Source organism: Ovis aries, chromosome 22, assembly GCF_016772045.2.
Source record: "Ovis aries strain OAR_USU_Benz2616 breed Rambouillet chromosome 22, ARS-UI_Ramb_v3.0, whole genome shotgun sequence".
In the NCBI taxonomy this organism is placed as follows: Eukaryota; Metazoa; Chordata; class Mammalia; order Artiodactyla; family Bovidae; genus Ovis; species Ovis aries.
The window spans coordinates 41,056,119-41,083,415 of record NC_056075.1 but is presented as its reverse complement, the minus strand read 5'-3'; the positions used below and the strand labels follow the sequence as shown (position 1 = coordinate 41,083,415).

Genomic DNA, 27,297 nt, shown 5'->3' with positions numbered 1-27,297 from the left:
TTTTTGGTTGGTCAGTCATTCTTGTCGGGGACCAGCTGTGCAGGGTTTAAACTCAGTTACTGACTCTAGGCGGCCAGTCCTCAATGCCAAGTACTGTTCTGTTGATTAAAGTTCTAATTATTTATAGTCAAGCTTGATTACCCTGTAGCAGAGAGGACTCTTGCTTTCAAGTTCTTCCTGACATTGTCACCTACTCTGGTTAATTAAGTCGTTGTTGACTTTAACGACATCTTTGTTTACACCAGCCCAGTAGGAGTTAAAATAAAAGGCCTTTTCCAACCCAAAACCTTTAATTACTTTCCCACCCTCCAGAAAGTTTGACGCTGAGAAGTAACAACCTGGGAAGAAAGTAGTTTGCTTTTTTTTTTTTTTTTTTTGCAGTCAGTTTTGGGGCAACCTTCTGAGGTCATGCTGTCCTGAGCTGATGTGAATTGGTCCAAAGTTCAATAGCAGAGAGATGGAGCAGGGGGTCTACATGGAGACTTCCCCACTGTCAGAATTTTCCAGTGTGGGTTAGATCTTTCGTTAGAAGTATTGTAAAGGCCATAATATCAGCCATACGCATTTAATTGCAAGTTAAAAGGAAAAGAAAAAAAAGAATATATCCGCATACCAAGAATGAATGATTTAAAATAATCTTCTGTTTTGTATTATCTGCATCTTTGTTCCTCAATATGAGTGTTAATATTTAAGAGTTGACTGTAACTTGATAGTTAGCTTAGGAACAAGGACTTATTCTTAGTAAATTAAACCAAATGCAGGCTTGTGCAGTTAAATACACAATGAAGTACACATTCTTTATTAGTATATAAAGTATTTCACAATTCATAGACAAAGAGCTGTGTTTAATATTATTTCTAGAGCAAAAATTTAGCAAGCCCAGAGAATTGGTATTTGTATATTTTCTCTACTGGTCCGCTCTCATGCAGATTTGAAGTGTGTGTGTATTTTGCTTTTTATTTTAACCAATTAAAGCACTGAGTGGCGCTAGTGGTAAAGAACCCTCCTCCAATGCAGGAAACATAATGAAACTCCGGTTCGATCCCTCTTTTGGGAAGATCCCCAAGAGCAGGGCCTGGCAACCCACTCTAGTATTCTTGCCTGGAGAATCCCATGAACAGGGGAGCCTGGTGGGCTACAGTCCATGGGGCTGCAAGGAGTCATACACGACTGAAGTGATTTAGCAGGCACACACCTACTAGGTGACTAGCTCCCACTAGGCCATCACTGAAGACTTGTTGCTTTCAAGTCCTTTCCCATTAAGTTGAGGGTGAGAATTCATATAACTAGAGCAATCCCTATGAGATGTTTTCAATATCAAGCTTAATGAATAATTACACGGTTATGAAATAACTGGGGTAGTGTTTAAACAGGAAGAGTTTTGTTTAATGTTTACATTCTCAATAAAATGTGTCCAGGAGCCTTCCCATTTGCAGTCTCTTGTTTGGGTGTTTACATATCCAGAATAATTGTTAAAAGGCTATCTCCCCCCCGCCGGCACACTGCCCACCCCACCCCCCAATTAGAGTTTGGCTTAATTGTACATTTCCATTAAAAAAATCCTCTTATTTTAGTCTTTAAAGGGAAAGATGGGAAATGGAGTATGGGATTTTTGGTTCCATAGGAAATACAATTTGTGTGTTACTTTCTGCTGTGCTGGTTAAGATTTGTAGCAGGGTGGCTTGCCAGGTAGGCAATTCAGAAGTGATTGTTTGGAAGTTTTTCAGGCTATGCCACAAATGGTTTTCTGATCCAGTGCATTTTATGAGGCTGTGCAAAAGACGCATGGTCTTTAGTATTATTTCGTTTTTCTGGAGAGATTACTTTAGCCTTCGATTTTGCATCCTTTTTGTGCTTTTTCTGTATCCAAGTGAGATTTAGAAATGGCTCTTTGTCCAGCTTCCCTGGCATTGCGGGGCCTGGTGTGGTTAACCGTGTCACACCCTCCCCGTGTCCCCTCTGACTCTGCTGTCTTGGTAGTATCTTTAAACTGACGGTGACCGTGTTGAAGGCCGTATGTGCCAAACCATGGACCTAAAGCAAGGGTGGAATGTTTGACCTTAAGCCAAAGAGGAGAGGGGTTTCTGATCATTAAATCCACGATGAACAAATCAGCTCTGATTGAAGAATTCAGCTCTGACTTGCTAGAGGCTCTTGAACTTGAGTTTATAAAGCTCTACGCAGCTCGTATTCCATTTTGGGGACAGTGTTTATCTTCGTGGGAAGCCTTAAGGCTTTCTGGCAGGCTGAGAATCTGTACACACTGGCCACTTCCTCTTGATCACTCAGGTAGACCTGGAGTGACCCTACTAGGTTCAGTTCTGGTTTTCCTGGATCAGGGAATGAGAGGAGGTGGGGAAGGGAGGGAAGGCTGGTTCTGTGAAGAAGTCTGGTTGAACAAGCTGCTGGCCTTTTCACCATGATGGGCCCCCATGTCCTGGAGATGTTTCTTTCTGAAATTAATAGAGGTCACGCTTTTCCCAGTTTTTTTTTTTCTCCCTTGTTCTGATTGTTACCATCCCATTTTAGGGGATGATAGGAAATCCAAGATGGTAGCCACATCCGTGGTAGGTGGTGGTTGCAGGCTTTCACTGGCCTCTGTTTGTATAACTTCAAGCTTTTACCATTTATAGGTTCATGCAAAAGGATATGTAATGACCAGTTTAGACCACGGTCGTCCTTAAAGAGTACAGGTCAAGCAAAATAGGCAGGCTTTAGAGCTTCAGTAATTTGTGTTTTAGGAGCTTTGTACACTGATGGAGTTTTAAGATGTTGGGTGTGAGCTGTTGTCACTTATTCCACTTCAGAACACCATAAGTAGTTACGTCCCATTCTGGACTTTTGCCATTTTCATGTGGATATTAAAAATTTCAGCTTCTTCTTGACTGTACTGAGTCAGGGAGCTAAGGTGTGGCCTACTCTTTCCTTTAACCCCTGTCCAACTAAAGCATGGTAAATTCCAAGTCGTGTCTGAATGGAATGCGCGTATATAGAATATCGAGTCGTGGTGAACATGTTTTATGAGGAGGTAAAAAAAATAGCTTATAAGGAAAATACCGATAGATTCAGAATTGAGAACAAGGGATGTATATATTTTGTGATTTATATGCAGCACTTTACTTGAAAGAAAAGAGCCCAGTTCTGAGCTCTGACATTAGTACAATAAACTCTGTATAAACCATGATGATTATTTTCTACGCGAGAACTCCTTCTAAGTTACTATGTGTGACCTCTTTTTAAAGACCAGTTTACGCTTCAGTTTTTACATACGTGACCAATTGTAATGTTTTAAAGATATCAAGACATTGAAAAGGCCAGCGTTGTGTGTTGAGGGGAGTGAGGCAGTGCTGTAAGCTGAATTGGAAGATCTTTGCAGGGGTGAGTTGAGGGTTTAAACTCTTTGAAAATCCTTAAACTTCAGATCATGAATAGATGATGAGATTGCCTCAAAGGAGTGTGACTGCCTTCAAGGCGCCGCCTTCCCTTGGGAACTCCCTGGTAGTCCAGTGGTTAGGACACAGCCCTTTCATTGCCAAGGGCCTGGGTTCAATCCCTGGTCAGAGAACTAAGATCCTGCCTGCCACATGGGTAGCCCCTCACCCTCCAAAGAAGCCACTTCCCTCCCATCCCTCTAAGCCTCCTGACCTTGACCGAAACATGTTGCCTTCTTAGGTGGGCACACAATTAATTATAGATCCTAAATATTATAAAGGTTTCCAATTGAAAATCACTCACTCACGCCTGTAAAAGACCAGGAAGCCTCTATATAATTAGCCTAAATTCTGCATTTGCTTTTTTTTTTCATAGACATGAATAAAATCATTTTAAATGGTATGTGATGTGCTTTCTGGGGACAGAAACTCTCCAAAAGAACTTGGCCTTGAAAGCTAGACAAGGCAGGTTTGACTCTCTCTATATCTACTGGTGCTGTGACCTTGGATTTGTTGGATAACCTCTCTGAGCCTCCCTTTCTTTATCTAAAAGTCTATCTGATAATAAATATCTTGTAAGGGGGACCTTAAGGATTAAATGCAAATGGATGTAAAGCCGTCACTGTATTTCCTAGCAGATACTAGGTGCTCAGTGAGTGCTTATTTCCTCCCCGCCCCACCCAACTTCCTCCTTTAGGTAAAAACCTGAGATAGGATGTCTAGTCAATATTTCAGGGATGTTTACCCCACCATGTAGGATGTCTAGTCTTCTGATGAGAGGTATTTACATTAATTAAAATAGAAAGGGAGCTCTTGGCTCTGGTTTTATCCAACCCTTTTTATTATCTGGGGCATTTACAAATCTGGACTTTAGAAATGTGATCCTCTTGCTGCTTGTGGTCCAAACAGTTCAGGGTTGACTTTTTTTTCCCTGTCTAAAGTCATTTGCAGCTATGTAATAATAGCGGGATGTGTGCTTCACAAAGAGCAATGTATTTTCTCAGGGAGTTCTGTGTTTGGGGACTTCCAGACGAAGGATTGTCAAAAGGCCCTGTGCAGAAGGATGGGGGGAGACCTCCCTGGCAGTCCAGCGGCTAGGACTTCATCCTTCCACTGCAAGGGGCACGGGTTCGATCCCTGGTTGGGGAACTAAGGTCCTGCCTGCTGTGTGGTTTGGCCAAAGAGAAAGAAAGGAGGATGGAGAGAGGCTTATGGGGTTGGCTGGTGGGAAGGAGGGGTGTTGCATTCTCTGCCTGGGTCCTGGCCCTTGAGTGGTGTCCATAGCACGTTAAGACGGGCTTGCCAGGGTGGTATATTCTGACTTCCTCCAGGCTGCCTGCTGGGCCTTCCTCAGTGCATAGGTGTCTAGACTTCCAGTCTTCATGGCAGAGAGCTGTTTATGGTACCCATGGTACTGGGGGTGGAGGGGGGCTGAGTAGTTATTTGTATGTTACACCCCTTGGGGGTTATTTGACAGGACAGGTGGGGCGGGGGTACGAAGGATGAGGGTGTGAGTAGGGGTAGGCAGTGTGGGTGGGGTCATAGTCTTTTTAGCCCATTCATTCCTTGAGAGGGTGAGAATGCAGATGATAACAATATCTATTAAATGCCTGCTGTGTGTTGGACCTTGTGTGAGGTACCTTGACATACTATCTCTAATCTTTTTTCCCTAGTTTTATTGAGATATAATAGACAGCACTGTTTAAGACGTACAGTATTGTGATTTGACTTATATGTATTGTGAAATGATGACCACAGTAAGTTTAGCTAACATCCAGCATCTCATAAAGACACACACAAAAAGAAAAAGAAAGTTTTTTTCCCTTGTAATGAAAACACTCAGGATTTACTCTCAGCAACGTTCATGTATACCAACTATACGGCAGTGTTAACCGAGGTCATCATGTTTACGTTTTATCCCTGGGACTTCTTTATCTTGTGACTGGAAATCTGTACCTTTTGGCCCACTTTCCTGTAGATCCTCCTCCCCGCACTGTCTCTAATCTTAATAACGCAGCGGACCCCAGCTATTCACATTCCCATTTATACGGACGAAACTCTTGACCTAGACTCTTGAAGATGAAATGATTCCTCCAAGACCCCATAGTTAGTGAGCATGGGCCCAGGCCTTGGGGTCAGTTTATTGGTGCAGCAAAGATTCCCCAGTGCCTGCCTCTTTCCTGAGCAGGAGGGTCTTTTGTGGGATCTTTTGGGGGCCCGGTTATTCCTAAATCTGTCATCTGACTCTCAAACATGTAAGGACACTGCTGGTTAATGCTGTTTCTTCTCATCTGTCCACATCTATTCCCCTAAAGCTATTTGAAGAAAAGTCATGGCAGTAAAACCATTCCAGTAATTACTGCCTTGGGATTCTTCTGGAACGGCCTCTGGTGGTATGTCGCTTATCGGTAAGAAGCTAACCCTTTCTGCTGCCCAGGAGATCAGAGGGTGGCTGCTCTGAGTCCCAGTTAGTGTCCTGTGGCAGGGAGTCAGGACGGGAAGGACTCGCTCCCACGCAGCAGCTCCAGGCCATCCTGTTCTTCTTGTCCCGACTGCGTTGGGTGGTCTGCCCTGGGACCTGCTCAGTGTTCCGTTTTGGTTCTCCGTTTGACGTTGTGTTAAACTTTTCTTGAGCATTTTCTGATTTGAGATTGGGTCAAGGCCTACCTGTGAGACTGCTGGTATACCCAGGGCTCCTGCAACCTTTGGTCATAGACATGATGCATGCTGGGCCTGTTAATGTCAGAGACTAGGAAGGCAAAAAAAAAAAAAGTACAAAATAAAAATAAAAGGGGGGAAAAATTCCAAGAATGAAAGGGCAGAAGCTCCAACACCTACACTTCCTTCGGCCTTGGCCAGGAAGGATGTCCTAGGGGAAAAAAAGAGGCTGAGGAACAGAGCCCGTTTTTAAAGCAAATAGAGTTCAGTTTGATGATTTTTTTTTTTTTAAATGCTCTCTGAGTGGTTCCAGCTAGACGTGGGGGTGAATCAGGGCTGATTCAGTTAGCCGTACTTTGCACCGATCACCTGCTTGGCGGATTCAGAGGATGCCAGTGTTCAGGAGGGGTCTCTGTGTGGGGGAGAAGTTGTATGATGCGTGGTGGGGAGGCAGCACCGCAGCGTGTCCCCTCTAAACCTCGAAGCCCTGATGTAGCTGCAGCTTCTAGACCTGAGTGCTGTGGCGTGACTGTGGCACAGCTTTCACACTGCAGCGTAATTGCTATGGGTGAATAGTTTGCCCCTCAGTTGAGTTGAGACCCTACTGTTTCCTGCTCTGTGCCAGGCTCAGTGGGGATAAACTGCTGCTGTTGCTGCTGCTGCTAAGTCGCTTCAGTCATGTCTGACTGTGTGACCCCATAGATGGCAGCCCACCAGGCTCCCCCATCCCTGGGGTTCTCCAGGCAAGAACACTGGAATGGGTTGCCATTTTCTCCTCCAGGGGATCTTCCTGACCCAGGGATCAAACCTGCGTCTCCTGCATTGGCTGGCCAGATTCTTTACCACTGAGCCACCTGTGCCCCCAGTTTAAGTTATGGCGAGTGAGGAGGTCGGGGCAGCCTGCAGTTGGCACTTGTGTAGGTTGCTTCTTTTTTTCCCTTGTCTATCTGGAGCTGCAGTTTCTTGCTTGACCCACGTGGAAGCAGGGAGATGGCCTAGGAAGCCAGGGGGCCTGGACTGGGCAATGAACATGATTCTGCTTTCATCTTCGGGGCCTTGCCTGGGGACTCAGAGGTTTGAATAAGGCTTCCTCCTCATCCCCTGGAGAGGGGTGAAGTCTCCACTTAAGAAAGGACCTGGTATGCCCTTGTCCACATCTCAGGAAGCTAAGATACTGGGGAGCCTTGCACAGCCCTTCCCAGGTCGGATGCTCTTGAGGGTTTTGAAAGGGGCTCTGTTGGGAGGTGGATTTCCCCAGTGGCTCAGCGGTCAAGAATCTGCCTGCAGTGTAGGGGATGCTGGAGACTCAGGTTGAATCCCTGGGTTGGGAAGATTCCCCTGGAGGAGGAAATGGTAACCCACTTACAGTGTTCTTGCTGGGAAGTCCCATGGACAGAGGAACCTTGTGGGCTACAGTCTGTGGGGTCCCGAAGAGTTAGCACTCTCTCATGGTGGGGAGGCAGAGACTCTTGAAAGTTTGTTTGTTTTCGTGAAGCCTTCACCTCCATGCAAATAGGCGGCTCAGAGTTGGGGAGAAAGGTTAACCACGGTGGCGCCTATCTTAATTTGGAATTTCCTGAATGAATGTGGTTTCAGTCCTCCAGCTCAGGATCCCCCTAGAGAGACTTTTCTCCGCAAATCACCGGAGAAAAGTGATCCCTGTGGCTTGTCCGGCCTCCCTGGGTCCTGCGGGGGCCCAGCCAGCTGGGGATGGGCCCCGCCCACTGCAGAGGCTCCCTGCCCCCTCTGACTTTAGGGGCACCTCTCCCAGGGGTCCTTCTGATCCAGCTGCTCGCTGGAGACCCCGCGGGCTGGGAATCTGTGCCTTTGCCCAAACGCAGTTGCTTCTCTGGCTGGGCCTGAACTTGCGGGGCCAGGGCTGCCAGATCAAACCCATGCAAATGAGGAGGCCCATCTGTTTCCCAGTATCCAGCTGCTGTCCCTTCATTTGCAAATGGCTGGGATGCTGCTGGGGGAGGGAACATTTCTGGGGACGCCTCTGCAGGGTCCGAAGCGGTGTTGAAGCTGGGGTCCTGCTGAGAGAAGAAAGGACGAGCCCTTTAAGTAAACTTGCTGAACAATACCCCCCAAAGGTCCTGAGTTACAGGTGCAGGAGGCAGTCTTGCCCTCTGGAAAGAACTCTTCACCTTCTCTTCCCCCTTGCCTCCCCCCGCCTCCCCCCCCATTTGTCACTGGGGTCACTTTCAAAGTATTCATGTATTCAGAATGTACTCACTGAGGGAGGGGCTGGGGAAAATGTCACATGTGGACAGTCATCTGACTGTTAAGGAACTTCCTGGTGGCTCAGATGGTGAAGAATCTGCCCGCATTGCAGGAGACTGGAGTTCAATCCCTAGGTCAGGAAGATTCCCCTGGAGACGGGAATGACAACCCACTCCAGTATTCTTGCCTGGGAAATTCCATGGACAGAAACTGAAGTCCTTGCGGTACACGGAACTGGCACGACTACACTTAAGGGACTTAGAGGGCAAATGTATCCACTTGAATTGGCACTGGTTATCTACTTTGTGTTAGTAACGGGCCCTGTGAGCCACAGGTAATGCTAAGGTGGAAAGCTGACCGACCGCCCCTGAAAACTTGTTTCTGGAATGTAGTCAGATTGCTGGCTTTGGAGCTTGCTTTCTGGAATGCCGGCCAATTACCCTACTTGCTGGAACCCAGGGCCTCAGGCATTCAGCATTTTTTTTGTGGCCTGCCATGGGGTTGCCATTAGTCATCCTTGAGTCGAGCTGGGATCCTCTTTCTTAGGGAGTTCTGTGGGGGTTACTGTGCCCCCCGCCCCATACAAGTATCTCAGATTTGTTGGATGAATGAATAGTAAATGGTATTTTCATAAGCCACAGGCCTCTTCCTTTACAAAAGGAATCAGACGGGTGTTGTACGTGGCTGTTGATAATGGTGACTCTTATAAGATCCTTGAATGTTTAGGAACATTCCAAAAATCCCTGCTTCAGTAACTTATATACATATGATGTGGTAGATTTGTTCTTTTGAAAGAAAACTCAGTTTTAAAGTCAGACGAATGCAAATTGAGGTTACTTAGTGATTTTTGTTGCTGTTCAGTCGCTCAGTTGTGTCCGACTCTTTGCGACCCCATGGACTGCAGCACGCCAGGCCTCCCTGTCCTTCACCATCTTCCGGAGCTTGCTCAAACTCATGTCCATTGAGTCAGTGATGCTGTCCAACCGTCTCATCTTCTGTTGTCCCCTTCTCCTCCTGCCTTCAATCCCACATGATTGGAAAAATATTAATAAAATCTGCTGATCAGTCATATCAAGCTATAGGCCACAAGCAGAAGCCTGGCCAGTGCTTGAGGGTGGGCAGGGAACCTCTGCTGGGGTGGGGGACATCTCTCAGATGTACCTCCACTTGCCAGAAGCCTTCCCAGGCAGCCTCTGGTTTTGTCCCCATGGTGACCTTGAACCAGCCCAGAGGTAGCCAGTTCTAGTAAGCAGGACTCTGAGGCTGAGTGATGTGAAGGGGCTGCCCAAGTGGACTGGGTTCATCACTGCTACAGCGGGTCTCCAGCTTGTCCTGGGATCCTGGAGCTGGGCTTCTCATGAGATGGCCCTTGGACCAGGAGCATCAGCATTACCTGGGAACTTGGAAGAAATCCAGAATCTCAGACCCTACCTCAGGTCTCCTGGCCTAGCAACTTTGGAAGTGGGGCCCTGGAAGCTATGTCTGGATGGTATTTATGCAAAGTCTTTATGCAGAGTGCCCACCCCAAACTCTCACTTCGAATGGGTGGGTGGGTGGAGACAGACTGTATTCTGTAGGAATATACTAGATGGAGAAACAAAGACCCGATGAATTGGAGACGGGAGCCGTGCAGTCCGTCTTAATGGGAATCAGAAGAGTTTTCACAGATGAGATGTTTGAGCTGGGCTTTGACGCCTGAATAGGAGTTTGCCATGCAGGGTATTGGGACTGGGGTTGTAGGTAGAGGGAACAGTGCCCATATGAACAGACAAGCCTAAGCTGTGAGGGGGCGAGTGGAGAGGCATCTAGGGCCAGGAGCAACCAAGGCCTTAGCCTGGGTGATGTTCTTTGGGTTTTATCTTGTCAAAGTGTGGAGTGGTCTGTGCCCACTGCCCCCCCCCCTTTTTTTTTTCTAAGTAGAGGTAAGATTTGCTTTTCAAAAGATTAGTGGCTCATGATGAACATGGGGCCACCCACAGATGATGAGAACTGCAGAGATCTTTCAGAGAGATGGCAGAGGCACTACAGAGATCTTTCAGAGATAGGGCAGAGGTCTGCAGCAGTGGGCCCGTGGGAGTGACATCCATCCTTGCTTTCTTTCCAGAGCTGTGAGTCGGGGCACAGCTCTGCAAAGGCTGAGTGAATAGGGGGAGGAGCTTTGGGGATGAGGGGTGAGAGGGAGCATAGGGGCTTTAGGGCAGACATGGGGCTTGAGTTGATGTCACATGGAGACTCTATTCAGCAAGAAGCCAGTGGAGGAGGACAAGGTGGAAGGTCACCTGTCTGTTTTGGAGAGGACCTCGGTTGGCATCCAGGTAACGTGTTCCCTCCGGCAGGTGGGAATACGAACCTACAAGCAGGGACTTGAGGGGCACTGGCGTGTGGTGGTGGGAAGAGCTGCAGAGATGGTGATCAGAAAATAGGCAAAAGCATTGGAGGAGCCGGGGATGGAGTTCAGAGCGCATCCACGGCTATGGGGGTAGAGAAGGGGCTTCCAGAAGGGCAGGGAGGCCTCAGTGCGTGTTCCTGTTCTTGAGAACGTGTGTGTGCACACACAGACACACACACAGGCCAATGGAAAACAGGATGCAGCTATAGATAAATGTGCTCTAAGTCGTGTGTTAGGGGCTCTCTTTCTGTCATCCCCACCCTTCCAAGTTGGGACGATATGCTTTAGGGGGTTCCGCCTTTCAGGGTTGGCCAACTGCAGCCAAAGAATAAGGATTTCAACGGCAAGGTCTTCCCCACAGCTGGTACCTCTGAGTTCTCACCAAGTGCTAGCCATTGTGTGCGGAGCTTTCCACGCACTGGCTCATAGTTCCTGGCCTGCAGGGGCAGAACCCTGAGTGATGAGGAAGCCGAGGGCCCTGTCCCGGGTCCCACGCTCTCTTAAGTGGCAGAGCTGAGAGTCAGGCCTGTTCTAAGTCTGGTCTTTTTAACATCCCAGCCCATTCTCGCCTTTTCTGAAGAGTCACCAGGGAGGGGACAGAAGTGAGACCTAATGCTTGGGCTCAGGGAACAGCTCCGGGAGCCGGAGGAGCATTGGATGAGGAAGGTGGCCCCCCAACTTTGTACAGGGGAAAGGGCTGCCTGGGGCCAAGCGCTGTCACCAGGACTCGGGGAGGAACGTGTGTTTTGTGGGGTGCAGAGGGTTCTCTTTTTAGGACCGGAGATGATGTGTATTCATTTTACAGGTGAAGAGTTGGCAAGGCCACCCTTGACCTTAAGAGGGGGCCGACAAGGCTCAGGCCTAAGCCCCCTTGTTCCTTTATCCCTATACCTCCTCATCAGTTCCCCTCCCGCTCCCCTCGTCCCCCTTCCTGCTTGTGGTGACACAAGTACAAAGCCTTCCACTGAGAAAAAGTGGGAGATTTTCCAGTGGTCTCGGTCAGTCTGCAGGGCCAGCTTTTTGATGATGTGGTTTTCCTTGGAACAGCGTGCCCAAGGAAGCCCAGGTTTTGAGAAGGGCCAGCCTCCTCCGCTGTGTCTGGCAGGCATGTCTCCAGAAGGCTTGGGGCCTGGACGGCCAGGTGGCCAAGCAAATAGGCTCCCCGTCTGTCCAACCTGGGCCAGGGGAGCCCCTCCGATATGACATAGTGTCCTTTTCGGCTTCCTAGGCACGAGATCATCTAATGGCTTATCTCTCTGGGAAATGGTTTTTGAAGAGAGGGCTCAAGATTGAAGTTCTTGCTCAACCAAAGCTGCCAATATCTGGGGACCTTCTGCAGATGGTTCTGTTTTGATACTCACCTCTTGGTGGTCCAGTGGGGACCTCTGGAATGTTTTTTTGCTCTAATGTTTGATGCACATATTATGTCCAGGAGCAAAAATATCTTTTTGTGTCGCTCTTTCTCCCTATTGGAGAGCACTATAATGAAGAGTGTAAAACATTGGATCAAGGGATGCTGACAAATTAGGGAGTGGATATTTCTACATTTTGGGTTCAAATATTAGGCGATAATGGTGACTCTTAAATGGTGCTTTTTTACGGCACTTGGACTATTTATGCATTTATTTTCTCATAGGCAGCAACAAATATCCTTTCTTCTCAGACTCAGAGAGCTGTTTGCCCTGTTTCTCAAAGAGAGACCTAAATTATAGGAGGGGTGTGCCTAACTATATAATTTTTAATGGTTACCATATTGGAAGCATTAGCCATCATCCCGCCTGATCAGGGGGAATGCGAGCCAGGCTAGAGTTTCTGGAACAGTCAAGCTTCTGTGGCAGAGGCAGCTATTTATTAGTGGTCGTCCTGGCCCCCATGATACCCACAGGGAGAGTGTTAAGTCCTGACACATGAGTCTAGAAGACACCCCGACCACGGGCTGGAAAGAGGAGACTGCAGCCTGTTTACTTCTCCCATGTTCCAGGGCTTTGAATTCCTTGAGGCCCCCATTTTTATGTTGGCAGTATTTCTTGAGGTAGAGAACTTTCATCTTTATATTGTGCAGAGTATTTGTGTCTCCCTTCCCACCCCGAAGGAACAAGTAGTACCCAGGCCTTATAAGGCCTCCGTTTGATGTCCGGATTTTGTCTTCTGCAAGCCCGTTCTTGTAAAGGCGAAGCTTCGAGGCTGTCTGAGCTGAAAACAGCCAGCTCTGCTTCTGCTCTCTGGCCGTCTGCAGGGCCCCTATGCTGGGGAACACAAGGGTGGTCATTTCTGACTCCATGAGGGGGATCCCGGGACCTTTAGATCTTTCTGAAGCTAACTTTGGATGCCACCTAGATGGAAACTGTGCTGTAGGAAAGTGGAGGCTGTGCGCTTCCAAAGTCCCTGTGCTCTAAGACACCATGGGTCACTGAAAAGTGATGCCAGGTGTCTGTCTGTCTGGACCCTGTCCAGCTGGTAAAAAGCGCTTTGGCAGTGCCGTGTATGTGAGGCAGTTCTGTATTCCGTTCCTGTGGAGAGATCGCGGGGTATTGGCCAGTTCAAACTTCTTGGCAGGACTGGGGTGTGGCTGCTGCGACCATCGTGAAGACCAGAGGGCGAGTCTGGAACAGACCCTTGCCTGTTGTGTGCCTGTGGACTGCCACGTTCGGGGGCACGTGCAGCTCCATCCCGGGTATCTCTTCTGTCAAAACAGTGGCAGCCCCACCGCACAGATGTTTGCTCTTCTTGTGCAGGGTGGCAGAAGGAACCAAGGCTGGGTTACTATTCTCGCCCCAAACGCGGGTGTTATAGTTCCCAAGGGAGCCCCCGCTGTCCACACCCCCTTGTAGAATGTCCCTTCCTCTCTCTCCCTTCCCTCCTTGTCTCACAGAGGGATCTGTTTAGGATCTGTTTCTTTCTGTTTCTTTCTCCCTTTCGTCCGCTTTTTCTGGAGGAATGTGTTAAGGGTTTGGATGCCTCTGACTTTCGGAGATGGAGAGACCTCTTGGGGGACCCCTCTGCCCACCCCACATCCTTGAAGCTGGAGTTTCCCTTCTTAGCTGTGAGCATCCTGACCTTTGAAAAGACACTGGTCCCAAGGAAGCCCCAGAAAAGGGTGCATTTGTGAAGTGACGTGGTTTGCTGTCCCTGTGGCATATGCTGCTCTTTTCTTCCTTAACAGTTTAAACCTGTCATCCGTTCCGCACGAAGCGATTGGACAGGGCAAGACATGGGTTTCCCATCTGTTCCCTGTTTGCATTTGGGCGCCATTTCAAAAACCACACGGGAAAAGTTTATAGGCAAACATTATAAAAAGTGGCAGTCTGAAGTGCCGCCGTGGCTGGTTTGGCAGCGTCAAGTGTTACCTGAAATAGCTCCCCGTTCCAAACGTGCTCGCTGCTTCGGTTGTCTCAAGACGGCCTCCTGATGACACCAGGGAAGAATTCAGCCTGGCGAAGAATTCAGCAGCGAAGTCCCAGAAACCACAGCCTGTTCTGCCTTTTGCAAGACCTCCCTGCCCCTCCCTGGACTCTGGTCGCCTCCAGCAAGGACTCCTGTCCCCGTCTGGATTTCCTGAGAGGTAGAGCTGGTGACGTCAGCATGACGTCAGACCTCTGCCCTGTTTGACGTCACACATCTTCTCTTTGCAGTCAGCCGCCCCTCAGTTCTAAATTCCAGTAGCTCCCGTAGATCAGGGCTCTGGAGTTTCTTAGGGGCGGGAAGGAGATGGAGCTCCAGCAGGAATCACACACTGACCATAAGCTGAGGCAGCTGTTATTCACCCTGTTCACTTTTCGCCAAGCTGTAGGGGTGCCCGTCTCTCTCATTTTTTCATATCAGATTACTCCATTTATTGGAAAGCAGCTGCCTGATAAGATGCCGCTGGCGCTTCTCAAGTGTTTGAAACTCATGGGGAGAAAGTTCAGATGATGCAACCTAAGATACGCACAACTGAGTTGTCCCCGCTGGTCGTGCACTCAGCAAGTAGGGACAAGTGCCTCTTCATCCTCAGAAAGTAAGCTTTGTCTGTCGGGCGCTTTCAGCTGTGGTGACGACGAAAGTCCGGCACTGGCGCGACTGTGCCAGCCTTGTCGCTTCATTGTGGATTGTCGTTTATATTCCGAAAGGTGTGAAGAGACATTTTCTGTCTATGGAAGCTTCTGAAAGAGCACTTGCTGTGTAGCAAGGTGGCTTCTGGAACCTTCTCCCGGTGTGTTTTGGCGAGAACAGAGGAGGGACGTGTTGGACTGTGTGCTCCCTGTGATTGCTCCTCTCCTCTGTGAAAAAGAGTAAAAAGTATGCTCCATCACCAGAAAAAAACAAATGGAGGAACTGGTAATATTGCCATAAAAGGTATCGTTTAGATCTCCCAGGGAATACTCTGCCCGTGTCAACTGTCCTATGGTATAGAGCAGGTGGTGTGGCTTGGTGATGTGGCATTGGAAGGCGGTCGTGTCCAAAGGTAGAGGGGTTGGTCAGGTCCCGCAGATGCAGCATTGCTGCCCTGGGAGGATCTGGTCCACTGTCCCCTCTGAGCGAGAGGAGGGCGGTCCCACTGTGGCGGTGTCCTCGGAGCACTCGGGAGCACCTGGTGGGGAGTCACCTGGAGATGGCAGCCCAAGAAGGGAAACCAAGCCCTGGGGGCCACGTGGGAGGGGCAGGGAGAGAACTGCCTCCACTGAGCCAGTCTGGGTCCCTGCTAATAAGTATCAGTGTTCTTGGAATCGTGGCCTGGGATGGCTTTGACGCAGGCAAACTAGGCCGCAGGAGCTATTGGGTGGCCTGGGAGGGGCTGGGTGTGTCATTCCACCCCTTCCCACCGTAGACCCCACTTGCCCTCCCTCCCTGACTCTTTAACCCCTTCTTCCCTCTTCCCCTCTTTCTAGTTATCCACCCACCCTCCCTAAAATGTGTCCTCCTAGATTACGTGGGAGTATCACAGGATTCTGCTGGGGTTTCCCAAAGATGCCCCAGACCCTCAGATGAGCCTATTGTGGAATAATCAGCTGGGGAGGGAGGAGCACACACTTTCTGAATTCCCCATGGGAGTAGTTAATGGTTTCAGAGCTTGAAGGTGGATGGTCTTGTTTTATAAATGAACATCCTCACCCTATTGATGTATTTTGGGGAATTATTTTACTATCCTTGAAGCTGATCATTTCATTGGAAAGCTGGGTGATAGTTTTCACCTGGTTTTCTTGGAAATTAAAAACACTTTTAGTATCTCAAGTCACCTTATCAGTCAGTCCTTTTGAGCTGGGAGCCCATCATTAGTAACATCATTTTATATCTATGGGATATAGCTCAGTTGGTAAAGAATCCACCTCCAATGCAGGAGACCCTGGTTCAATTCCTAGATTGGGAAGATCTGCTGGAGAAGGGAAAGGCTACCCATTCCACTATTCTGGCCTGGAGAATTCCATGGACTACAGTCCATGGGGTCGCAAAGAGTTGGACACGACTGAGTGACTTTCACTTTCATAAATCCAGGTAGCCTCTTGATTATCCTCTGAGAAGAGTGGTGCTTGTGATCTTGGTAGTGTCTTCAGCCTTGAAGAGTGATGGTGATGGTGACTGGCCCCATAAGTTATAGTTGGAAGATCAGGTTCATATTGGATGGCTTGCTGGATTCTCAAAATAGTATTCTGTTTGGGGGCATTCACGAGCTTAAGCAGGAGCAGAGTGCACTTGGAACTCAGGGTGTCGTCTTTTTCTCATGCAGGTTGTTGTTCAGTCTCTAAGTCATGTTCACTCTTTGCAACCCCATGGGCTGTAGCATACCAGACTCCTCTGTCCTCCACCAGCACCCCTTCCACTAGCATCTCCTGTGTGTCCAGCCTGAATAGGATGTGGCCCTCCTCCTGCAGGAGCAGGTAGTGATGTCTTTTTGGTGATATTGGGCCAGCATCTTAGATACCCTAGGTTTCAGCAAGACTTTGTGGTTTGCCTGTTTCAGATGAAGGAGAGGATTCTTAGTGAAAATGCTTTTCTTTGAGAAATCATAATTCTCCCTTTTGTCTGGGAGAGAGATTTTTCTGCATCATAACTGCAAGTGTCTTGCCCTTTTTTTTTTTTTCCATCTTCTTAAAAACAAAACAAAAAACTGTCTTAGAGTCTTCCTGTGCCTCCATGAAGTAGTTACATGGCTTTCCCTTTTCCAAGGGCCAGGGGGACAGAATAGAGCAGAATGGGCCACATGGGTTCGGGACTCTCCCTTAAAGGAGGGAAGTGTTGTTGCTCTGTCCAGCTATTTCCTTGCTCAATCATCTCTTGATGACCAGTTCTGGCTCAGAGGAAAGCAAATTCCACAACACTCTTGGTGACATGCTGATCATGCAATGCTGGTCCTAATAAATAGTGATTATTTGATAACTCAGGCTGAGGCAGTGTCAATTCATTCTAACATTGTGGGTGCTGTTTATGTAATCAGTTGTGGGAGACCCAGGACTCAAATGACATCTGATCCTGGCTTTGACCAGCTGTAAAAGGGGGTGGGCCACGTGCCCTGGAGAGGCTTGTCAATTGAAATGTTGTGTGGCCGTGACTTTAGGATGCAGGAAGTGAGAGAGAGTCTGAGATTTGGGGCCAAACTGACTTCTTTGTTCTCCTCCTCTTCCCCTCTACCCTGCATTTCTCTTCCCATCCCTTTTCTGCTCAGGATCCAGAGTTCAGTACATTTTATTAGTCATTGAATTTAGCAGCATTATGACTTAAACAGCCTTGGGAGGCCCCATCTGGGGACCTTCCAACTAAGTTAATAGCAGTATCTTGTAAGCATCATTTTGCCCTTCCCTTCTCTCTAAAGACGCCTTCTCTGATGATCCTACACAACAGAAGCTGGCGAATTTTCTGTAAAGGGCAAGACTGTTAATATTTTAGGCTCTGCAGGTCACCAGATCTGTCAACTGTCATATCACAGCAGCCCCGGACATTATGTAAGCGATGAGCATGGCTGTGCACCTGCACGACTTTGTTTACAAAAACAGGCCATGGGCTGGGTTTGGCCCCAGAGGCTGTGTGGTTTGCCAACTCCTGTTCTGGAGTCCAGAGCCTGCCTCTCTGGATGTGCCCCTAACATGCTGTATTTCTTCCTCCTAACACTCGGGACCACTCCGCAGACTTTATAGTTTTGTAGATTTTATATTTGTTATCTGTCACCCCTCTGTAATTAATCACCCACAAGTGCAGGGAGTAGTTTTGTTTCTGTTTGCTTCTTGAGCATCCAGGATAAAAGCATGTGGCCCATAGTAGGTGTTCAGTAAAATGACTGTCGACTGCAAAAAAACAAGCATTTGAAATGTAACCTTCTTGTCAGTTGGGGCTTTCTGCCCTGTTTTGGGGTGTAAGTTTTTCCAGGTTAAATGTGGCTTCTGTTTTCTTTGTGATTACCCCTTTATGTTGCCATCCTGTTCAGTGTCTGGGCCCTTGCTGGTATGGTTGCCTTGGGGGGTGCCCCTCTGGGGAGCCCTGGCCTTCCACAGTGGGTGGTGGTCGGGGGTCGGGGAGCACGGATTTCTATAACCTGATGCGTGTGGCCCTCGCTTGTTCTTGGACCCTGGCACTGAAACATGAAGTAACTGTATTTCAGTCTCATGTGGGACCCTTGTCCAGACCGCACTTAAGGACAAAACAATTGCCTTGTGATGCTGACCAGATTCGGAGCCATCCCAGAGCTGAGACGCTTTGTGCTTTCTGGGCCTGGGACTCCGGGTACCATTCATAGTGCTCTCTGTGAAGGCTGAAAGCCAGTTCATGGACTCTCGTGGGTCCCAGCCAGCGGCTCTGGCTGTTCTCCTTAAAGACGCGCAGTTCCTGCTCACTCTGTTAGCAGAGGCCAGGTCCTCCCGGGCCTGTTTTGCCCTGCATGCTTGTGGACCATGTGCATGCTCAGTCGTGTCCGACTCTCTGTGGCCCCATGGACTGTGGCCCAGCAGGCTCCTCTGTCTGTGGGATTCTCCAGGCAAGAGTACTGGAGTGAGTTGCCATGCCCTCTTCCAGGGCATCTTCCCAACCCAGATGCACATCTCCTGTGTGTCTCCAGCACTGCAGGTGGATTCTTTACCTCTTGAGTCACTGGGACCATTATCCGATTTGTAACAATCACCTTCCATGTGCCTGCCTGGGTCAGGGGAGGGGCTCGCAAAGATCCGGAGACATCAGCCCTCCCTCTAGCATCTTGGGCATCTCCTCGGGGCATGGGACAAGTCCATCTGGAATGTGGCCCATCCCCAGGAACTGGTGAAGGGGAGAGACCCACTTTGCTCTGGGCTGGGGTGGCTGGTGGCAGGCTCTCATCCAGGAGAGTGTGCGTGATCTCGAGGAGGGGCGTGAAGTATGGGCGGGGTTCAGTGGGGAGGCGAGGGAGGAAGGAAAAGCTCTTGAGGAGACAAGGCAGAAGAAGGCTGAGGAGCCTGGACACCGGGCTGTGTGGGGGCTGGGGAGCAGGGAGGCACCCAGCTCTCCAGATAGAGCACCAGGCCTGCAGGCCTCCTCACCTTCCTTTGGGTCCCCTTAAGTGCGATTTAAGATCCATTTAAGTGGGCTTCCCTGGTGGCTCAAATGGTAAAGAGCCTGCCCACAATGCAGGAGACCTGGGTTTGATTCCTGGGTTGGGAAGATCCCTTGGAGAAGGAAATGGCAGCCTACTCCAGTATTCTTGCCTGGAGAATCCCATGGACAGAGGAGCCTGGCAGGCTACAGTCCATGGGGTCACAGAGAGTCGGACATGACCGAGAGACTACCACACACGCGTGCGATGGGGGCTGCCTCTCAGCTCCCTGGAGCGTGTTTTCTCTTTTCGGCTTTGACGTGAAGGCCTCCAGGCTTTCATCATTTTAAGGAAAACAGCACAGACGTCAGTCTCCCAGACCAGCAGTTTTCTGATCTGAGCCTGAGAAACTGAGGCATTTCTTTTTAAGAAGCTCAGATTTGTGATAACAGGGCGAGTCAGCACACACAAATAGGGAGAGGTGTGTGTTTGTGTGAGTTTGTGTACACAGCGCAGTCATGTGGAATGAAGCCATTTGTGAAAACACACATTTTTACAAATTAAAAATGCCACAGTGCGAGACTTCTTCGGGTACTGGTGGTAAGCAGGCTTTGGATCAATAGTCGACTTTAAACTTGGACAGTGTCCTTGCCAGTTGGGTTTTGGGTTTGTGTTGAATGCTGTAAGGTTTGCTGGAGACTCAGTGGGGCAGCTTTCGCTGGGTGCTTCCTCTGGTTGGTTTCGGACACTCCTCTGCTCCTTGTTGAGGGCAGCTTCCTGGGGTACAAGGAGAGGCAGACAGACACCCCTGGGGCCATTTGCGAGAAAAAGAAAAAAAAACAACAAAAAAAACCGTGAACTGCCTCTCCTGGAAGTCAAGGGGCCTCCACTGACCTTTGTTGGACGTTCTCTCCTTTTCCTCTTTTCCCATCTGTCTCCATCTTCTCTCTCCCGCCTTTCTGCAGAGCCACCAACCAAATACCAAATCTCCCAACCAGAAGTTTACGTGGCTGCGCCCCGGGAGTCGCTAGAGTTGCGCTGCCTGTTGCGAGATGCCGCCATGATCAGTTGGACTAAGGATGGGGTACACTTGGGGCCCAACAATAGGACAGTGCTTATTGGGGAGTATTTGCAGATAAAAGGTGCCACGCCTAGAGACTCCGGCCTCTATGCTTGTACTGCTGCTAGGAACGTAGACAGTGAGACTGTCTACTTCATGGTCAATGTTACAGGTGAGTCAGTCTGCCAGTCCTCTGCTTTCTCTTCCCCGTAGTCGTTTTTCTGGGTAAAGTGTTATCAGACCAGTGAAATCCACAGTGGGGTCTGCTAATTGGATACTGGGCTCAGAGCTTCACAGTCGGTGATTGATCTGTTTTTGAAGTTCTTCTATGGGACCTGGTATATGAGAGAGGCTGGTCGTTAAAAATGACAGGGTTCTCATGTGCAACGGTACATTTTTAAGACTGCACACTTTCCTATAAGTAAGAAAAAATACATCTTTTTTTTTTTTTTTAAACTCTTGTACCACCGGCATCCTTGGCATTTAGAACATAGGATTGAAATTTGGATGCCAAAGATTTCTGCTTCCTTTTGTTAAAATTTGAGTTTCTCTCCCTGACTTTTCTTCCACGTGGCAACCAGGTCCCCTTTTGTGGCTGAGTTTAAAATTCTTTTTTCAGATTATTAGGAAACAGTCAGAAGACCCCAGGGTTAAGTTTTTCTAGGGACTAATTCCTTTCTTGAAGGAGACCCCGAGTGCTGAAAGATTGCATTGGAAAGAATCTTCAGCTATTATACAATCAGTAAATTTGTTGGGGACTTGAATACCGTTTGAAGCTTAAAGTCCTGTTCCAGTATATCCCATTTTATAGCATGTTTAAATAATGTGAAAGCAGAACATGAGAAGAATCATAATAGAGACCAACTGTCATCGCGGAGAGGAAATTTAAGCCATTAAAACCATCTTAACTAAACACGATCTCAGATTCCTTTTTGCCTGGGTTCCTGGGTTGTTGAATTCCCTTTCCAGGAGGCCTGAGTTGTAGATGATTGCAACCTTTTGCTTTGCAAAAACACAACCATGGCTGTGTTCTTTTGAATACAGATGCCATCTCATCCGGAGATGATGAGGACGACGCAGATGGCTCGGAGGATTTTGTCAGTGAGAACAGTAACAGCAAGAGTAAGTAGTCTCCGATCGTCCCCGAGAGAGGAGAGCTCGGTGGGAAGTCCTGACTCGTAGCTGTCTCCCTGGCGACTCCTTGGGATGCTGTTGACTGCAGTCCCCACTTCTCCACTGTGTCTTCTATTCCTGACTTTCAAATCTGAGAATAAAGCAGTGTTGCTGAACACCTTTCTGTACTGTTTGTCCTTTCTTATTGTGTCAGTAGCCACTTTCTTTTGAAAGCACTCACGACTTTTCTTTCCTTGGCTTGCTTTTCCCCTCCGGTTCCTCGCTTTCTGGAGATGTAAAGCCAGCAGAATCACATGACATCCTGTCTTCTTCCTGTCGATGTTGCTTGGCCTGACCCAGTGGTTCTCCGTCTGGGGGGATTCTCCTCCTTCCCCCTCCCCTGGGGGACACGGGGCAATGTTTGGTTGTTTCACCGAAGGAATGGGGTGATGCTAGTGGCATCAAAGAGGCCAGGATGCTGCTCATAAACATCTTTTCAATACACAGGACAGCCCCGTAACAAAGAATTTCTCCAGATAGTGCAGAGGTTGCGAAATCGTGGCCTGCTAAGATATTATTGCTTGCTGAGCAGAACTAAGAGAAGCGTGCCTTATATTGCCAGTAGAAAAGGGGGGGACACTGAATGCTGTTTGCATGTTTAAGGACAGGTCAGAGCACTGTCTTAACTGACACTAGGAGAGCTTTACTTGGTGAGTGGGAATGTGGGCCTCTCAGAGCTGTGCAGCCTCAGTTCAAATCTTGCTCCAACACTGCTGAACTGGGCAAGTAATTAAACTTCCGTGCCTCAGTTTCTTCATCTGTAAAATGGGAATAATAACAATATCTTTGGGGGCTGTTATGAAGATTAGTGAGTGCATATTTGTACACTGCTCAGAAAAACATTTGTGAGTGTTTATTCAATAAAAGAGATTAAATACAGCAAGTTGTATTTTCCAATAACATGGCTGGAATATTTCCAAAGTGACCTTACGTCAGTCGTTGGCATTCTTGGATGTTATAGTCTTCGATGTTATAGTCTTCCTTTTCTCAAAAGGATATTAGTCAGTTTAATAAATTTAAACAAGACCTAAATAATGGGACACTTAGTTATTAAAATAGATCCAGGGCTTTTTCAAGGAAGAAGAGACAATCAATGTTGTTCAGCACCTGGGATAATGTTTTTCTTCAGTGGGGAACTAGATTTGTCTCTGAGTCTCCTAGCAGCATAGGCAAAAAGGGATATATTTTGGCTTATATTAGTTTTCACTTTCTGACAAGAGAAAGCTTGCAGTCTGGACCACTAGCATCATCATTACTTAAGAACTTACTAAAAGTGAAGATTCTCAGGGCCCACCCGGGACCTTCTGCTGAATTAGAAGCTTTGGAAGTCACTCTGATGCTGCACAGTAAGTGTGAGAACCGCTGGCTTAGGGATTCACACACACACAGGTCTGCCTCCAATAGGAGTTGACTGTTAGAAGGCTTGTTGGTAAAACAGAGGGTGACAGGGTGAGTGAAAGTGTCTTCCACTGTCATTTGTACCAGCCTTTTAATGAGGTGGTTGTTCTTATTATTGTGACTTAGTAACAAAACACTGGTAGATGAGAACATGTCACTCACTTCTTACTGTTGGCTCTGGCATGAGAGGCTGTGAGCCTGACGATGATGAGAAGGGTCTGCTCAGGGCAGGCTCTGCTCTGACTGCTGGTTCAGTCAGTGCCCCCAGCAAACTCTTAAAGTGAAGAGAGGAGTTGTTTGTGTTTTATTGACTGAGAATCTGTGACTCGATGAACACAAAGCCGAGCTGCAGTTTCCGCCGTAGGCTTGTTGCCTGTCTGATCGCCATGCCCCTCTTCCAGTTCCCAGGGTGATGATGCAGGTGGGAGAAGGGTGCTCGCAGAGTCGTGGGCAGCTCTAATGTGGTACCCACGTGTGGTAGCCGTTGCATTGTCTGGGGGCATCAGACTCAGTGAGGTTCTGTTGGCGAGCTGGAGAACTTTGTCCTAGTGATCAGCCCCCTGCCTGACAGCATGTTACCCAGAATACGCAGGAAGTAATAAAATGTAACAGAAGGTATAGGTGATGTACCAAGTAGGCTGAACGAACTACTTCTCTGTCTGATCTCCCTCTCTGATGACTCTCTCTGCTTCCCGAACACTAGTGCTGACTGCCCAGTGCCCAGGTAGTAGGTTGTTCCATTTAATGAATGCCAGCCCACGTTGAGTGAATTGCCGTGCCTTCACCTTGCAACCAGGGTTCTTTGTAATTAGCTCTCGAATGACACCAGCTTTGCCCTGAAGTGGGTGCTCTGGGGTGATTAAGGACTGGTGTTAGCTGTACCAGGGAGATACTTCGGTCGGGAACTGCCTCTGTTTGGGGCCCGTGAAACTTTAGACGCGATTTAAAGTGATAGCAGTTCTTAGCTGGCTGCGTGGCCTCTGCCATCTGTTACTGTGATTAGGCTGGTGTGATTCACAGGTGCGGCCTGGGGCGGCTGAGATTAAGCAGCTGTGGCCGGCGTGGACAGAGGAATGCCACTGCCAGCGTAATTGGCAAAGCGGGGAAGGGGATGTTGCCATTAAAACAATTTTTTGCCACCTCGAGTGTCAAATGCCTGACCTGATTAGTAGGGAAAACTGTAGAAGCACCAAATTCTTTGCATTTTCAGCCACCTGGAAACCACTCATGCGTCCAAATGGATTCCTTCGGTGTCTTCTGATTGTCTGGAAATGCCCCTGGGGTGTGTTTGAAAGTTCCCCTTTAGTGAAGTTAACAAAGGATGCTTCAGTGACCCTTTGCTGACAGTGATATTTCTGAGCTTCTCCAAGAAGAGTTTTTTGGGGCTTGGTCCACGTTAGTTGTCCATCATCTGACTTGAAAAATAGATGGCAGGTTACTCCGGTTGCTGATATGCTCATTTATCTAATTCTGGCAGTGCACTCTGAGAAGGCAAGCTTATCTGCCTGGTAGAGTTCTTTTTAGATTCTATACAGAGTACAGAAAACACGGTAGCCAAATATAATGGTAAAAATAACAGTCAAAAATTAAGGCAGGTTTGCCTTTTGGCCATGAAACTGCCATCCATTAAGCTCCAGGTCTGATTTGATTTTTATGGGAATGTTCTGCAGTGTTCAGGTATATCTGAACTTCTACTTCATCCTATGAGACCTAACTCAAAAGTGGGCTCCTCTGTAGATTTCCTTGTTTATACTGGCCGTTTGAGTGGCTTTGAGTGTTTGCATGTTCCATTGTACAATGTATGGTACCTGCCTTTCCCCTTAGATTGCTTCTGAAGGGCAATGACTAGCCCAGATGTTGAGTGAATATTTTGTGGTATCACCATCCTCCCAGAATCTCTTTTACGGATCCCGTTGAAGACAGAGCAGTGTTCAGGTTTGGTCCGTACATGAAGAGAATAAGTCAGTGTTTCTCAAAGAGTATCCTTGGGAACCCTGATTCTGAGTAATCCTCTGCCAAAAATCAGCTGTATTTTAAAATGAATTTGGAGAATATCTCATACCGTAACCCTTTCTCAAAGACTTATGGCGTCTATCAGCCTAATACAAGCTCTGAAAAGTTCTGTAGTAAAACATCTGTTTCTTTTTGTCCATTCCCAGGGTTTTCCAAACTGATTGCCCTTTTCTAAAATATAGCATCTATTAACATCCTGCTGCACGTGCTTTGAAAATCCCTCCAGTGAGCTGATTTGATTGATCTAACCCTCCCGCCCCCCCCCCCACCCCGCTTTTAAGTCAGGTCCTTCCATCACAGATGTGAAGGGCATTCTCCGGTCATATTTTAGCAGCTGACTTGCTGATGACGTCACACTTTACCAGTGCTAGACGGTTCCCCGAGCAGAACAATCTTGTGATGTCATTACAAGCCTGGCTGCCAGGAAATAATGCTGTTACATATGCCCTTTGGTGAAAGAGACTTTCTCTGGACAGAAAGTTGCGATTTCAAATGCTAATTTTTGAAATGCATCCAGGTTGAGGATTTTGAAAGTCAAGCTTTATCTTTTAGCTTAGAAAAGCATAACTTAACTAGTCCCTACCTTCCCTAGGTACTCGGTATCTTAATGGATTATCTGGCAGCAAGTAAGTATACATGTCTGTCCATTTTTTCAAGGTACTTTTATTACCACCAGCTTGTGTTTAAGTGATGATTGTCTCTGAAGAGCTTGAGACTGACTTCTTGGGAAGAACATGATTGACAGAAGGTTCAGGCTGGCTGCTTAACTAGAGGGAGTTGATAGTAAGACAGCTGTATCAAGTGGAGTGTGGTTCTTACTATTGAGTGAAGAGAGAGAAGATAATTTTCGATTTTGGTTTTATTCTCCTTGAGAGCTGCAGCTGCCCATCTTCCATACTAGGGAGAAAGGGGATTTTTTTGTTTTTTTTTTTGGCAGTAACGGGAAAATGAAGGTTCTTGGCCTGAGATTCAATCTCAGGCCTGCTGATGGTAGCAGATCACGGTCACATTTGCTCTAATTCAGATTGTTCCTTGGTAGAGATTGTCTCTAAGTTGGTAATGCTAGTTTCTTAGTTGTGTTGAAGTTTCCAGGAGTTGAAGAAAATGCATTTTTGAAAAAAAATACATAAGCTGCGTAAAGTTTTTGAAATTCCTTTTCAGTGAAACCTCGTCTCATGGTTTGAGTGTTTCATCATAGAAGCCAGTGATGATGCTCCATCTACTCAGCCAGGGTGAATATCTTTTCTTTCTCAGCCTTCCTCTGCTCCATCGGCAGTCCCCTTTTAAGGCAGAGCCTGGGGACCTCCGTGGGCAACTGGTCTCCCAGTAGGGGGTCACTTTGCCTGGTTTGTTTTACAGTGTATCTTACTGAATGCCTCGCTGATCAGCAAGTTGTCGTTTTTCAATGAAACTTCTCAAATACAGCCCTCCTGCCCCCTGCAGTCACACCTTCACTGCCATCTTCATATTTTGTCTGTTTTCTCTCTCTCTATGCAAAACTGAAGTCATGGGAAGTGCAGTCTGTGGCGAGGATAGGGGAGAGCTCTCAGACACATACCCCTTCCCTCATTGAGGGTCAAAGCATTGAAATGTCCTGATTAGTGATATTTTTAAAGGCCCTAATTATAGACTTAAGACAGAGGCCTTAGTGGGGCTTTAGAGAGTTTGTGAGGCTTAATCTAGAAGCTGAAACAGGCCGTGGTTTTTTTTATTATTATTATTTTTACATCAATAAAAATACAGTTGGCAGTCATCAGCAGCCACAGCTCACATAAATCTTGAACTTTTGACTTAATTACCATGGGGGAGTTCAAAGGGCAGCATGGAGTGGTTGAAAGAGCACTGCTCAGGGAACTGGAGACTTGGATCTAGCCTCCGCCCAGCCTCTGGCCGTGTGACCTTGATCACATCACTTAACCTTTCTGAATGACATTGATCATACCAGCCGTTGGGCCAGATGGCCAGTGAGGTCTCCTTTGGTACATGGTAATAGGAGTTCATGTTTTTCCTTTAAACCCCCAGGCTGTATTCCCTCTATTTGGTTTGAGAAAGAGAGAGAACACCATAAACCTTAGATGTTAGAATTGAGATACATAACAGTTTTTGTGGGAACAGGCTCAGCAGTCCATCTTTTCTCCTTAGGTTTAAGTCACATGGTCAAAACAAAGCCTCTGATCCTACCATTTGCTGACAGAATTCGTATCTGTGTAGGATACAGACAGATACCTGAAAAGAATGTTAAGAACTGGGAAGGGCCTTAACAGAACTTTCAGTTCAACGCCCTCATTTTATAGCTCAAGCTTTTTACAGTTCTCCATCTGGTGTCCATGCATCCATTTATCCATCCATCCATTTATCCATCCATCCATTCAATAAACGCTTGAGTGTCTGCTCCATCATCTGAAGATGACTTAAGCTGTAACCTCCAGGTGATCCACTCTTACTGGTCAGCAGACATTGAAAGGGATATATTTCAGTACAG

At 47.7% G+C, this 27,297-nt stretch overlaps 1 protein-coding gene across 28 annotated transcripts in view; it reads left to right on the top strand.

Annotated features, from left to right (window-relative positions):
* FGFR2 (fibroblast growth factor receptor 2) overlaps positions 1-27,297 on the top strand; it is a 104,706-nt gene that overhangs the window by 7,614 nt on the left and 69,795 nt on the right. For 17 of the 28 annotated variants that reach the window (XM_042238871.1, XM_060404513.1, XM_060404508.1 and 14 more), the window contains 2 exons: positions 20,137-20,403; positions 21,276-21,353. The exons of 3 other annotated variants lie outside the window; for them this stretch is intronic. In XM_042238871.1, coding sequence (XP_042094805.1) covers positions 20,137-20,403; positions 21,276-21,353 — 345 coding nt within the window. The remainder of the gene's footprint in view (positions 1-20,136; positions 20,404-21,275; positions 21,354-27,297) is intronic. 8 more of the 28 variants (XM_060404522.1, XM_060404525.1, XM_060404519.1 and 5 more) reach the window with 1 other exon arrangement.